This window comes from Dipodomys ordii, unplaced genomic scaffold (assembly GCF_000151885.1).
Source record: "Dipodomys ordii isolate 6190 unplaced genomic scaffold, Dord_2.0 Scaffold46, whole genome shotgun sequence".
Classification (NCBI taxonomy): Eukaryota; Metazoa; Chordata; class Mammalia; order Rodentia; family Heteromyidae; genus Dipodomys; species Dipodomys ordii.
The window spans coordinates 11,974,622-11,988,343 of NW_012267262.1; the positions used below are offsets into that span (position 1 = coordinate 11,974,622).

General features: G+C 55.6%; 1 protein-coding gene across 1 annotated transcript in view; it reads right to left on the bottom strand.

Annotated features, from left to right (window-relative positions):
* Window positions 1-441: 441 nt before the first annotated feature.
* Window positions 442-13,722, bottom strand: part of Abtb2 (ankyrin repeat and BTB (POZ) domain containing 2) — a 163,518-nt gene continuing 150,237 nt past the window's right edge. The window contains exons 8-17 of the mRNA XM_013019642.1: window positions 13,135-13,231; window positions 12,730-12,865; window positions 10,923-11,152; window positions 9,455-9,633; window positions 8,957-9,062; window positions 8,677-8,779; window positions 8,255-8,345; window positions 3,669-3,737; window positions 2,989-3,102; window positions 442-1,754 (exon numbers count right to left, since the gene is read on the bottom strand). Of these exons, the coding sequence (XP_012875096.1) occupies window positions 1,557-1,754; window positions 2,989-3,102; window positions 3,669-3,737; window positions 8,255-8,345; window positions 8,677-8,779; window positions 8,957-9,062; window positions 9,455-9,633; window positions 10,923-11,152; window positions 12,730-12,865; window positions 13,135-13,231 (1,323 nt within the window). The 3' untranslated portion in view covers window positions 442-1,556. The remainder of the gene's footprint in view (window positions 1,755-2,988; window positions 3,103-3,668; window positions 3,738-8,254; window positions 8,346-8,676; window positions 8,780-8,956; window positions 9,063-9,454; window positions 9,634-10,922; window positions 11,153-12,729; window positions 12,866-13,134; window positions 13,232-13,722) is intronic.

Below are 13,722 nucleotides of genomic sequence, written 5' to 3' on the forward strand. Positions count from 1 at the left end.
TTTGTGACTTTACACCTAAAACTATTAAGTGTCTAGGAAAACCTTGGGCCTGAGTCACTGGCTCACCACACTCCATTATCTCTGCCATAGTCCCCGTGATGATCTATCTAGCCAGGGCTCAGCAAAGCCACAGGCTAGGGCTGTAAACACCTAAGAAGCTCCTGCATCCCAGCCTTCCCATGGAGGGCATGTGTGCAGAGCCCAGCATACTGCCCCATTCCTCAGTCCAGCTCCTGTCCAGCCCTGTGGCACATACCTGCCCAGTCAGCCATCAAATGAAAATAGCTGAGTTAGGCTGAGGTCCTGGGGAGAGGGGAGTGCAGAGGCACAGCGGAGGTCTGGCTTTAGGGTGTGGAATCAGCTCTGAGCTCTGTTCCTGCTGGGACCCTTACCCAGCTTTGAACTCCAAGCATCCCTGTATTGGGAACACTGAGGTTAAGGTCATTGTTATTGTGTTTATTGTTAATAAAACCATAGTACATTTACAGTAAGTGACATTAATGTTACAGTATCATACAATATTACAGCAATAAAATAACACCTATTCTTTGTACATCCAGCTCAAGCACTAGTTGAAAATATTTTCCAAAAATGTTAAGTCCCTGGGGGAGTTTCAAGGTGATCCAAGAGACATCTCCTGAATTGCCCAGGTCTTCTGATGAATAAATAATTTCTACAGTGCAGCCAGGCGGCACCTAGAGCAAGCTGTCCTGATGCTGTCCCAGTGTCCGGTCTATAAACAGGCCAGTTGGTAAGGAGCCAAGACTGCAAGGGGAGGCAGGGCTGGGATGTGGTGATGGTCTTCTTTAGCTCTTCCCTCCCACCAGTGCTGGGACTTCTATGCCCAAGGTTCCAGTCCCAGTGAGGGTGTGACCCTCTGTCCAGTCCTGAGTTAAAAGAACCTTGCACTCGAGACTGAGCCCGGGGAATGTGGAAGTACTGTTACCCCAGCTCACAGAGGCGGCCGAAGTCCAGCCTGAGGTTCCTTTCCTTTGGCCCTGAGCTACAGCAGCAAGAGCTGATGCCCCCAAACTCCTATGCTGTACCCTCTTACACCCTGGCCTTGAGAGCCTAGACGAACGTTAGCAGCCCTGAAGGGGGAGGGAGGCAGACTCAGTGCCAGGCCCTTAGCTTAGGCCTTTCAAAGGCACAACCTGGAGGGTGGGCCCACGATTTGGGCAGCCTTCCTCTGTGACATTTGAGAAACTAAATGCAAGTTTTTGCATTCAGTTGTCTGGGGTGCAGAGAGATGACATTCTATACATTCTTAGGGATGCCCACACTCCCAAGAGCCTCTCTTGGGTGGGGTGAACTGAACCCAGGTGGATCAAGACCTGCTGCTGAGCATGCAGGAGCCATAGAGTGAACCTCAAGGTGCAAATCCTATGAAGTTGCAGACATAGGTCACCTTTTGATCATACCCTGCCTTGTCAGTCACTGATGGGGCAAACAGGCTCGGGCATCTATCTACCCAAGGATAGATCACCACCAGTGGTGAGGGCCCTGGGGAAGGAGCTTGGCTCCTAGAAGGTCTAAGGCGCCCCCCCGCCCCCATCTCACACTCGGGAGGTGACATAGACAGAATGTACACGCTCGGCCAGGGTGCTCTGCAGGTCCTGCAGTGGATCCAGCCCCTGTACTTTGCTGCTGCGACTGTAGATGAGCTGCCGGAAGGCATCCTGCTCCAAGAGGGCCTTCATGTGCTTGAGGAAGAAGCCCTCACAGAACAGGGCCAGTTCAGGGGCGTTGTGGATCTGTGGGCAGGGAGATGAAGGGTGAGGCTCATGGTTTCTGTACAGCCCAATCTGAAACTGTCCCCACCCCTGATGTTACCAGCCCCAGGAGAGGTGCTCCCTGTCTGTCTCTTGCCACCACATTTGTGTCCGTTCATTTGTGAGTATCTCCTGCAAGTGGGACCTAGCTGGGCTCAAGTCCTAGCTGTGCCACCAACAACAGTCCCCTGACAGGTCTGTGCCTTGGGTTAATGTGCATGCCTTCCCTGTGTGACAGTCATTCCTACTAGACTTGCAGCTCCCTTCCTGAGGGCAGGCACTGTGTGCCTCTTGGTGTCCAGCATCTAGCACAAGGTTATTTCATGGGACTGCTGCTCTGTATCTTTAAGTCAACACACCCCAAATGGCTGCCCTGGCCTGGCTCTGGGTGGTAGCTGCCCAGTGGTGACCTCCTGGTTCTCTTAGGGTTAATGTTCTGGGCTGGGAGAGACAGAAGTCAAGATATGGACCAGATCAACCCGGTGACTGCAGGCAGGCTTAAGGCAGTGAAGGGGGTGTGTCTGGTAGAGTAGTGGGGTGGCTCTGGGAAGACAAAGGGCTGGACAGAGCTGGCAAAGCACAGGCTACAGCGGCACGCTCAAGTGAGGGGAGGAGTGGGTGGGACGCGGGGTCCTGGCAGGCGTGCTTGAGGGTGAGCCTCCAAGTAGCTACCATTACAGGCGCACCAGCCACTGCTGCCTGCAGTCCTTGTACTTTGAAAGATAGTGGGGGCGGCCTGGCAGTAGGGAGACGGAGCTGGTGCAGTGCCTTGAGCTGGGAGGGGTGGCAGAGCAGGGGCAGAGGAGACGGGGAGGAGAGACTGCTGATACCTTTCGGAGGTGGCTGGCTTAGCTGGGAGATGTTTAAAAATCAAATCGGACTTTTGGGGTGTGAGTTTGAGCAGATGGCAATGTCGTTTCTTGAGCTGGGGGAGACTGCTGGGGGGTGGGGGGGTGGACACCCACCTGAGGCTCGGCTGCTTGGCAGTCCCCAGCGCAGTGGCTGCGCAGAGAGGACAGTGAGCAGGATGTGCGGGGGACAGTGCGCTAGGGCTGCCGTGGGCAGCGCTGAGGGCTGCTCCAGCAGGAACTGCTAACCCCCCTTGCCCTCGAGATGGCCTAGCCACCTGCATGTCCTGGCCTGTCTGCAGGGGGAGTGGGGAGGAGGTGAGGGAGCAGTATGTCGTGGGAGGAAGCAGGGGAGCCCAGGCCCTCACCTTGGCATATTTGTAGGTGTTCACGGCGCTCTCCACGCTGAGCGTCTGGGAGCACAGGATCTCGCAGTGTCTCTGCAGGGCATCCAGCTGGAACAGGCTGGCGGCTGACAGCAGCTGGGAGAGAGGCAGAGTGGGCTTGGGGGACTCTGAGCTGGTCCTGTGGCCTGTGGCCCAGACATCCCAGAACAGAAGGCTTCCAAGCGTGCGTACCCTGCTTCTCCCCAGCATCCCTGCTGGTCCTGACTGAGGAAAAGCAACCGTGACCTTCATCTCTGCTCTAGGCCATCCGCTATTAGCAGGAGGCACAAAATGGTCTTTCTGACCTCAAAAGGTCTTGAGCTGTAACTGATGATGCTTCATCTACATGAACCCCTGAACCCAGATGCCCTGGTCAGCAGTAAGGAGTGAGAGCAAGAGGTACAGCCCTGCCCCATCCCCACTAGGCTGAGGCCAGGTATCCACAGATCCATCAGAGCTCTCCTTTTACTCCGAGAAAGCATTATGCAGGGGACCACGGCGGCCTCCAAGTCCACTGCTCCCCTTCTCCCTTCAAATGCTGTTGCTGAGACGGCATATGACATGCAGAGAGAGGTGTGGGGGGGAGGGGAGGGGAGGGGGAGAAGAGAAGAGTGCAGTGGTGTTTAGTGGAGGACCCAGCAGCTGGGGCCCCTGTGCCTCACCTCCAAGATGTCAGCAGTAGGGATTTCCATGGACTCTGTCCCGCCATAGTACAGATACTGCATCATCAGCTGTGGAGGGAAGGAGCCCCATGTGAACACGCACACACAGGCTGAGGAACACATGTGGCCCCCAGTGTGCTGCTCTAGCTGCTCCTCGGGGGCCGCTATGCCCTCCCATCCCTCTGCAGTCCCCGAACACCATGTCTCCCTCTGCTCTCCTCTGCTTAGGCTGAGCCTCACATGCTGTTTTCCACACAATGTGGCCTCTCCAAGCCACAAGCTTGAGACCCTTTCCTGCCTCTGTGACCAGATCAGGTCCACACAGCAGTTTCTCTCCAGTCCCCATGACAGAAGGGAAGATGGTTCCAGTCTCTTAGGCCTCAGCCCCTTCCACTCCACCCCACCCCACCAGGAAGCATGCTACTCCTTGCTTATTTGGTCTAAATTCTACACAAACTGGGTGAAGCAAGCCTGTATTCCAAACACTTGGGAGGCTGAGGTATGAGAATCGAGCTCAGCCCGGGCTACATAAGGCAACCTTATCTCACACCAAAGCAAAAGAATTCTGTGTCTGTATTCTGTATCTGAGGAGGCAGCCGACTTTCTGAAGGCATGACTGTCTAACCAGAAAACAATTCTCTCTGGCTGGCTGGGGAAACTGCCCAGCCAGGTGCTGGCAGGTATCTAAGTAAACAAGGCTCAGGCTGGCACAGGCAAGCGCTGTTGGGGCTGGCCCTCAGGCTGGAACGGCACCAGAGGGTCTAGGAGAAAGATCAACCACTGGCCTTGTCCAGGTACTGGGTGCCTCGGCCTCTCCCCACAGGGAAGTGAGGCCCTCTGGACCTCCTCAGCCCCAATTAGAGCCTTCACTGTATCTTCTCGTTGACAGTTTAGTGCCTGCCTGTCCTGCCACAGGGTGCATGCCTAAGGCAGGCCAAGGCCTTGGTTCCTCAGCCCCCTTGGGCTGGGCACTGAGTGGGGCCAACAGGGTAAAGGCCCAGCTCCGGGAGGGCTCTGGTCTAGGATTGGGACTGAAGTGGGTGGGTGAGGACTCTTTGTGAAGGGATGGGCCTTGGGACATTCTTGGCTGGGGTCTGAGATCTCGGTTGTCGCATTTCCCTTCCTGGGAGCTGGGTTTGGCAAGACTCGACCAACTATGGTGCAAGGATCTGTTTGAGGCCACTAGATTGCATAGGAGTACGTAGAAAGCCAGATAAGAATGCTTCATGTAGGGCCTTGCAGAGAGTAGAGGAGGATTAATTTTGCAGAATCCTGGTCATGTATCAGTTCTTAAAGCAGGCTGCATATGGGGCTGGGCCAACTTCCAGAGGAAAGGCCACAGGCTTTCCTGCCACCTGGGGGCAGTATTCAGGGAGGACACACAGACTGCCAAGCCATGTCCAAAGGGCAGGTTGGGCTGCCCCCCTGGCTATTCTTTAAAGGCCTGGGTTTAGTCAAAGGGGACTGGCACCTTCCTATACACTAGCCACTGGTCATGCATGGATTCTGAGCATTGGAAATGTGACCCCTCTGGGTGCTGCTAACACCTGCGATCCTAACTACTCTGGAGGCTAAGATTTGAGGATGGTGGTTTGAAGCTAGCCCAAGCAGGAAAGTCCATGAAGACTCTTATCTCCAATTAACCACCAAAAAACCAGAAGTGGAGCTGTGGCTCAAGTGATGAGTGCTAGCCTTGAGTGAAAAAACTCAGGGAGAAGCCGGGCGCTGGTGGCTCATGCCTGTAATCTTAGCTACTCAGGAGGCTGAGATCTGAGGATCGCCGTTCAAAGCCAGCCCGGGCAGGAGAGACTCCTATCTCCAATAAACCTATCTCCAATAAACCACCAGAAAACCGGAAGTGGCGCTGTAGCTCAAGTGGTAGAGCGCTCACCTTGAGCTGAAGAGCTGAGGGACAGCACCCAGGCCCAGAGTTCAAGGCCCACGACCAACAAAAAAACAAAAAACAAAAACTCAGGGAGAGTGGCCAGGCTGAGTGCAAGTTTCAGGACTGATGTGAGCATGCGCATGTGCACAAACACAAAACAGTATCCATTTATTACCTCTATTACAAGTTGAAATAATACTTGAATTACATTGAGTTGGATATGTTAAAAGTCTTTCCTGGTTTTAAAAATGACTTTGAATCTCCTAATTATCCATTTTGATCATCTGTTACTATATGTCTCCTTGGACTTCTTTCCTCAAGAAAACAGATGAGAATGACCTCCCTCCTCTCAGTACTGGTGAAATATGTTGGGAATTTTCCAAAACCTCAGGCTTTTTCAGTGAACCCTGATCCTGCATTGAGGGTTTTAGATCAAGGGAGCCCAGAAACCAAGAGTTCTTGAGATATCCCTCCCTCTCTCCTTATCCCCCTCCCCCCTCCTTCTCCCTCCCCCCCCCATACACACATACACACACTGCAGAGATATTGGTGAGAGCCCAGGAGAAGGGCCTTTTGTCTGAAGTCACCAGGAGGGTAGCTTGCTCTATCCTGACTCCAGTGCCCTCCTTCGCCCCTCAGGTGAGCAAACAAATGTGCATGCATCTCCCTAGCAATAGTGGTCACCTGCTTGCACATGTGCACGCATGGCCTCACTCTCGGCCAATCCCTGTCCCACCCGCTGGGACCTGCGTCCTGTGTCAGAGCCTGGCTCCACCTCATGTTCCAACTCACTTGGACTTTGGGCTTTTTAGCCAAACAAATTTCCAAAAAACCCTGCCCCTTCCCTAGGGAGTGTGGATCAGAGGATGGGGGAAGAGGCACTACTACACTTAGACAGACCCTGGCATGTCCCCCTGTGCCCCATCTGTTCTCCAGGTCCCAATGTCCAGTCCAGGTCACCGGCATCACTCAGTTGGACCCTCCACAGCTCCTAGGCCCCAGGGAGTTGTCACATCCTCTTCAGTCCCTTCCTCATCTCTCCTCTCTCTCTGTCCCTCTCTTTCTCTCTCCTCTCCCCCTCTCTCTTTGTCGGTCATGAGCCTGGGCACTGTCCTTGAATTTTTGAGCTCAATGCTAGTGTTCTACCACTTGCGCCACATTGCTATTCCCATCTTTTGGTGGTTAACTGAAGATAAAGAGAGTCCCATGGACTTTTTGCCTGGTCTGGCTTTAGAACAAGATCCTCATATCTCAGCCTTCTGAGTAGCTAGGACCACAGGCATGAGCCACTGGTGCGTGGCTTTTTTCTCACCTTTCTAAATGTAAACTCGATCAGTCACAGGTGTGAGGACCGAGTGTCACTTCACAACTGTGTGACTTTTTTTTTTTTTTGGTCGGTTGCGGGGCCTGAACTCTGGGCCTGGGCACTGTCCCTCAGCTCTTCAGTTCAAGGCTAGCGCTCTACCACTTGAGCCACAGCATCACTTCTGTTTTTTTCTGCTTATGTGGTACCGAGGAATCGAACCCAGGGCCTCATGCATGCAAGGCAAGCACTCTACCACTGAGCCACCTTCCCAGCCCGACTGTGTGACCTTGAACAAGCTACTCAGCTTCTCTAACTCTTAATCTCTCCAAGAGGGGCAATAATATACCCAACCCACACCCCAAGGACCAGGTTATGCTCTGAGACTAGTGGCAAAGCACCTAGAAATGAGGCTAACCACCTCATCGTGGTGTATTAAAGCTGCTGGGAGCTTCCTGGGTCTTTTGTTCTGTGGCTCCTTGGGGCAGCACCACATTCATTTCTGGTAGTTCTGAATGGAACATGCCATGGACCAGGCTCCTGGGATTTTGATGTGTGCTGTCCTATACCCAGAGCTCCTGTTAATTCGTCCTTGAGGCCTCAACCCGGCTGCCACACTGCCACAGCTCCATGTCTGGGACTCCTGCCCCATTCCTGTATCACTAGAGCCTCTTAAACTTCCCCACAAACTCTTGCAGAGTTTCACAAACCCAGGGTGCCTAGTTCTGGTTGTCTTGATCATGCCCTAGATGCGAACTAAATGACTGCAGGGAGGGAGAGGAAGCCAGCAATTTTAGATGTGACTCAGTGAGGACTCTGTGGAACCTGTGATCTCAGCTGTCTCTTGAGTAAAGCAAGTCCCTGCACTCTCTACCCTTGTTGCCTCTGGGCGTCAGACCTGCCCTGAAGGCTCCGTCCCTGCGCCCCACTCCAGCCTGGGGGTGCACAGTGGCCACTTTGTGGAAAGGCTGTCTCATCTGCCCTGACTGGAGTTTCTGCCTATCTGTTCAGGGGTTACAGCCCACAGCCATGAGCTTGTTCATCTGCTAAGGATGGACTCTTCACACTTTGTGCCTGGCCAGTGGCTGGGGTTTGATGCTTGGCAGGGAGCAGGAGGAGTGCTGCCGCCCTTTCCAGTGACATTGAGGTGAGCGGGGCCCTAGCTGGGCACCTGTGAAGATGCAGGTTTGGGGGGTGGGGGCCTGGATGGGGTGTTCACTTGCTAGGAGTTCATTCTAAGACAAAGGCCCATACACTATGTGTTTCCTTCATGTCTATCTGAGGCTGCAGGCCAACAGACACCCTCAGAGGTATTCCCCAGAGAACAGAGTGTAGGATTAGGCAGTGGCCCCAGAGGGACTTCTCTGAGTAAAGGGTGGGGTGCCCAGGTCTACCCACCTGAAAAATGTGGTACTTCATGTCGCTGATCTCAATCGTTTTGCTGCTGTCTCCATCATGTTCCGATTTATTGGTCATTAGTGTCTTGAATCTGGAGCAAAGGAGACAAGGTGGAGATGAATGTAACCTGTGTGACATCAGCACGATCCATCACCCAGCCGATGACTGGGACAGGACCCTTTAAAAATGAAGGCTGTCTTCCCAAAATAACTCTGGGCAGGTGACATTTTACATCATCCTGGGTTGTGACAACTAAGCTGTCCCCAATGGCCCTCCCACCCACAGAGACCTGATGCTTGTGGTCCGAGTCCTCATTGCAGAACATGTACGTCTTTAATGATCTGCCCAGCTGGGCCTTCTGTGCCCTGAGGTCACTGCCCTGTGTCTCTGGGGGACTGAGACTGTTCCCCACAGCTGCCTACCTGTTAGAAGCGGTCACCAGCAGGACTTTGTGTGCATAAAACAGCTTCCCCTCCACGAGGAAGGATACATCTGACATCTCCTTGTTGTTTAGAAAGTGAGGATCTGTGAACAGGGCAAGACGGGGAAGTGACTGAGGGGTCTACTTCCAGGAGTGTGGGGATGTGGGACACAAGGGGCGAGGAACAGAGAAACTGAGGCCTTGGCACTTGCAAATGGGAAAGGAGGGCAGAAGGTGCCGAAAAGACAACACAGTGTGGGGAAGGAGTAGACAGGCCGCACCTAGCCTGGCGGGCAGGGTCTTCCGGATTTCTGGGATGCTGGGGATGGGGCTGGTGCCGTAGCAGTGTGTGAAGATGGTGGCCAGCTGCTGGATGACGGAGTCGTTCTGTGGGGAGAGGCAGAGGGGGTGATCAGTGTGTCGCTGAGTCTTCTGTTTAGAGCTAGAGAGGCATCGGGCTAATTTCAAAAGTCCAGACCAGGATGAGAGCGGTCGTTGTCTTTTGTTCCTCTTGGATGTGTCTTGGCAAGAGAGAGGCCTACTTCCTCACCAGCTATTCTCCAACTAGCTATTTTGTCTGGGCTCCAGCCCAGACAGACACACGGCCTCTGCTGCCCTGGAGCCCGGCCTGTGCACCTGGGTTGTTGCAGGGTTGGGTGTCTGCGTGTGGAGGGCTACCCGTGTCTGTCCACAGGTGTCGATCCAGGTGTCTGGGCCAGGGTCGGGGTGAGGACTGTGGCCTCTGTGGCTTGGGGTCATGGCTGCTGGCCCACACTCACCTTGCTGGTCTTGAGGATGTCGAACATGAGCTGCAAGCCCTCGGTCACCAACTCCTCGTTGTACTCTTCCTCCTTAATGGAGCTGAAGTCCCGCAGGAGGCTCTGCACCACCGAGTACCGGGACTGGGAGAAGGAGGTTCGCAGGGACTCGATCCAGATGTGCAGCTTCCAGGGGACGCCTGGGCCCCGGCGGGGAGGAAGAAGAGCTGTCAGTAACCTCACAAAGCTCTAGCCACAGACCACGGATGCCCCCACCCCACCGGAGAGACCCGCCCCAACATTCCACGCTGCGTGACGGTCCCTGTGGAGCTGTGGGAGCCACGGAGCCACGGGACAAAAGCTTCAATTCATTGCTGGGCCTGGTGGGCAGGCAGGGGAGTGGCCAATGATGGGGAAGCAATGAGCAAAATGGGCAGCCGGGCCTGGGGAGCTGTTTCTTCTCTCACTGGCTCTCTTGCTGAGAACCCACTAATGCTGGGTCCCCCGAGTGGCCTGAGTACCTGGAAACCGCAGGGAACTCCACAGCACATAGCCCACACGCCCCGCCTCCCCCATCCTAGGTGGCAACTGGAAACAAAACTGGGCCCCATCACAAGCAGTCAGCTAGCTGTGCGTGTCAGTTCACATCCGGGGCATGTCATGACTATTTACCAGCGCCCCTGTGTGTCAGTGGGACCGTGGAGTCATTTCAAGCTGCTGTGGGAAGTTCATGACAAAGCCAGGTATATTCCTGGTAATTACAGTGACCCCTAAGCTTGCTTGGAGATTGAAAAGACCTGAGACACAGTGATGGCATTCCCTTGGGACACAATGACAATGCCGGCCTTGTGGGTTTCTTGGCTGTCGGCAGGAGGCGGTCCTCATTTTCTAGCAGAGGCCGCCTTGTTGCTCTGGTGGCCCAGCCCTGCGGGTCTGTGCCTTTGGCCTGTGACAAACAGCACGGTTGTCACGGAGCCAGGGGCCCGCAGTGGGCAGCATGCTTTGCGCCCGTTCTCGCTGCCAGCTCTGAGTCAACTCATGAAGTGGGAAATGGGACTTGGAGAGATTCCGTGCGGTACAGATAACAGGATCTGTCCACGTTTGTCCTAAAAGTTTCTCTGAAGGCACGAAAAACATCCACGGACTTGCAGATCTAAGGAGGAGGAGGTTGGTTGAGCAACTGGACATGTTGACTCATTGGGGTACTGCGGGAGACCCCCCTCCCCCCGGGGCTCCACAGTCCTGGGCTGTATCACCTGGGAGGCGGGTGGGCTTGAGGGCAGAGACCAAGTGTTGTGAGCTCAAGATGTGTCACTGCTGAGGACCGTCTCAAGCCTGGGGCATCTCTGGCCTGGTCATGAGGCAGTCAGGTCCTCATTGCCACCCTGCTGTCCCATGGCTTCCATCTATCCTATGGGCCCTTGACCTTCCCTGGCCTGATGAGGAGAGATTGTGACACACTGTGGTGCGTGTGATTGCGCAGTCTCACCCAGGGCCCTCAGCTCCATGGTAATGTCCACGTAGCCATGCTCAGCGCTGTAGTACATGGCCTCCTGCAGCGCTTTGGTGCGGGTCCGGCTCAGCCGCAAGGGGCCCTCGCTGCCGCTGCCCTGGCTCGAAGTGTCGCTTTCCTCGACTCCCTCCGCCAGGATCTCCTCCAGGGACAGCACATCCGCTTTGGCTTGCTGCGGCTGAGTCAGGAGCTTCCTTAGGACATTCCTGAGGACCAAGAGATTAAGGAGGATGAGGTCTGGGGTCCCCAGGACAGAGAGACAGTGCGTGCCTGAGCTGCCTTCCATGGCTCAGGAATGGGAGAGCTCAGGGGCTGTTTCCCCTTCCTAGTCAGGTGGGCCAGAACTCCCAAGGACCTCCATCTCCAGACACCTGGAGGGGACAGGGCAGGGGGCCAGGGCCTGCTTGCTGTCTTGGCATTACTGAGGAATCAGGCTTTGGGGTGAGCAGGACTTGTCCTTCTGGCTTTTCTACTCTTTGACAACCTTTTCTACCTCTTGGAGCTCAAACAGCTGTGTGTCCTTAAGAGAGAGGGCTGATGCCCAGGTATTCAACACTCACACACACCTGCAGCTCCTGAACCGCCGCAGACCCCGCGTCTCTCCCATGTTGATGGGGTGAAATGGGGATGGGTGCTACAGAGAACTTGTTTCCATTACAACACTGGGCTGGCTGAGCTCATGTCTGCGTACAGGCCCTGCAGTGGATGTGAGGTGTCGCGGTCTTGCTCAAGGCCACACTGGGACAGCCTCAGGATCTTTTGTCACATTCCCTGGCCTGTGGCTCTGGGATGGCTACAGCACCGCAGGGGGCCTACGTCTGATTAGGGCTGAGCCTCCCTTCTGCAGGCTGTGCAGAACCCAGGGCCATCTCCAAGGGGCTGGTTGGCCATCAGCCTTCCCTGGAGTTTTCCACAGTATCTTTTTATGCCAGCCAGCAGCTCATGCAGGTGGTCTGGCCACAGGGCCTGTCTCTAGAATCCCATTGTCTCACGAGATAATGAGAGGCAGAGGAACAGACAGGGGTGGGAGGAGGTGGGGGAAGTCACAGAGAGGCAAACACAGGACATGGGGAGACAGGGTCCCATGGACAGTGGTTTGGGTGAGTGAGTGTGGGGTGCAGGAGCAAGGTTTTCTGGAGCAGGGACACAGCAGGAGGCTAAGCATGGTGGTGAGAAAAGCCCTTGCGACTGCAAATCTAGGTCCTGCACGCCAGCCCCGCTTCTCCAGCCCCCGCTGTGCCCTCTAGTAACCTCTTCCCTCGCTTCCTTCTGTCCCCCAGCACTGCCTAATGGCCTTGTGTTCAGTCTGCTGCTTCCCTGTCACAATGCTGGGCAGGTCCACCATCTGCTCCTGGAGTCACATGCGACTTCCTGCGGAGCCACCAGGAGCCTCTGCACCAGCCAGCCGTGTGCTGTGCTGGAACCCCTGGGGTGCTCCAAGGCCCCCACAGACCCCAGAGAATCAGCACTAGGCACATGGGGGATGTGGGCTTGATGGAACCCTGGCATCTGCTGTGGCTGGTTGGGGCTGGGACAGTATGTCTAGAACATGCATCCAAGGCCCTGTTCCAGTCTCAGGACTGTCTGGCCTCAGATACCGGGCCATGCTAAGCGGCCCATCACCCCGTGCCGACAGGCCGCCATGCTGGCTGAGGCCCTCACGGGCTCTGACCTCTGGAAAGGCCTCGGGTCCACCCTTTGTGCTGCCGTCTGGAGCAGAGGAGTCCAGGCTGCTAGAGCTCACGTCAGTAGTCACACAGGGCAGGCCTCCCAAGGCAGGTACCTGTGGCCGTGGGCGGCCGAGTGGCTGAAGCAGTTCATGTCCTCGTGGAGGGAGGAGGCCATGCCGTTGGCTTCCAGCATGCTGAGGAGGGGGTCGGCACCTCGGCTCAGCAGCAGGCTCACGAGCTCGTAGTTCCCTGAAAGCAAAGGGGGCGATGCAAAGGGAAACCTGCACTCTGCCCCTCAGGGGAGGACGTGGAGGCCTGGCTGGGCTCCTGGCCTGGTCGAGCCCTTCCTGGGAACCAGGCTGAGAAGAAACAGTACTAGCAGGGATGCGGGGAAGGGCTGAGGGTCCCAGGAAGGGGTATCTCAAGGGTTCCTAAAAGCGGGGGCATGTGGCCCAATGTCCAGTGGGTGACCTAGCGGAGAGGCCTTTGTTGGACGGGGCGGCGGTGGGTGAACGTACCGGCCGCAGAGGCCAGCTGCAGGGGCGTCTCCGCGTAGCTGTCCTCGCCGCTGTTCACTGCCGATCCTTCCACGTGGGCACCAGCGTCCAGCAGCAACTGGGGGAGGTGGAGGGGTGGGGGGGGGAGGGCAGCACTTAGCAGCAGCAGGGAGCGGCTGGGACTAGCCTGAGGCGGCAGGGCCTGGGGCCAGGACCTGAGATTCTCCCCAGACTCATGACCAGGACATGGCTCACACTGGCAGCCAAGAAACTAGCACTTACAAATCCCTGTTTACTCTTAGAGCTGAAAAGTTCTAGAACCTTTGACACCACTCTTTTGTGGTTCTGGAGCAAACCTCTAAGCTATGCTGACCTCTGAGCTCTTTGCTCCACTCCCCCTGCTGCCCCCCAATAGCTTCATTGACTTGCAGAACTCAGCAGATGGGACAAAAGAGAGCGTCATCTGCAATCCACAGAGGGAACAAGGCCCCAGGAGGCAGCAGCAGCAAGAGAGTCAGGCGCGGCGCTGCCAGGGGGCAGGGAGTGACCCAGTCTGGTACTTTTCTCTGAGCCTCTGTTGCCATTTGCAAAACGGGACTCAAGGCCAGC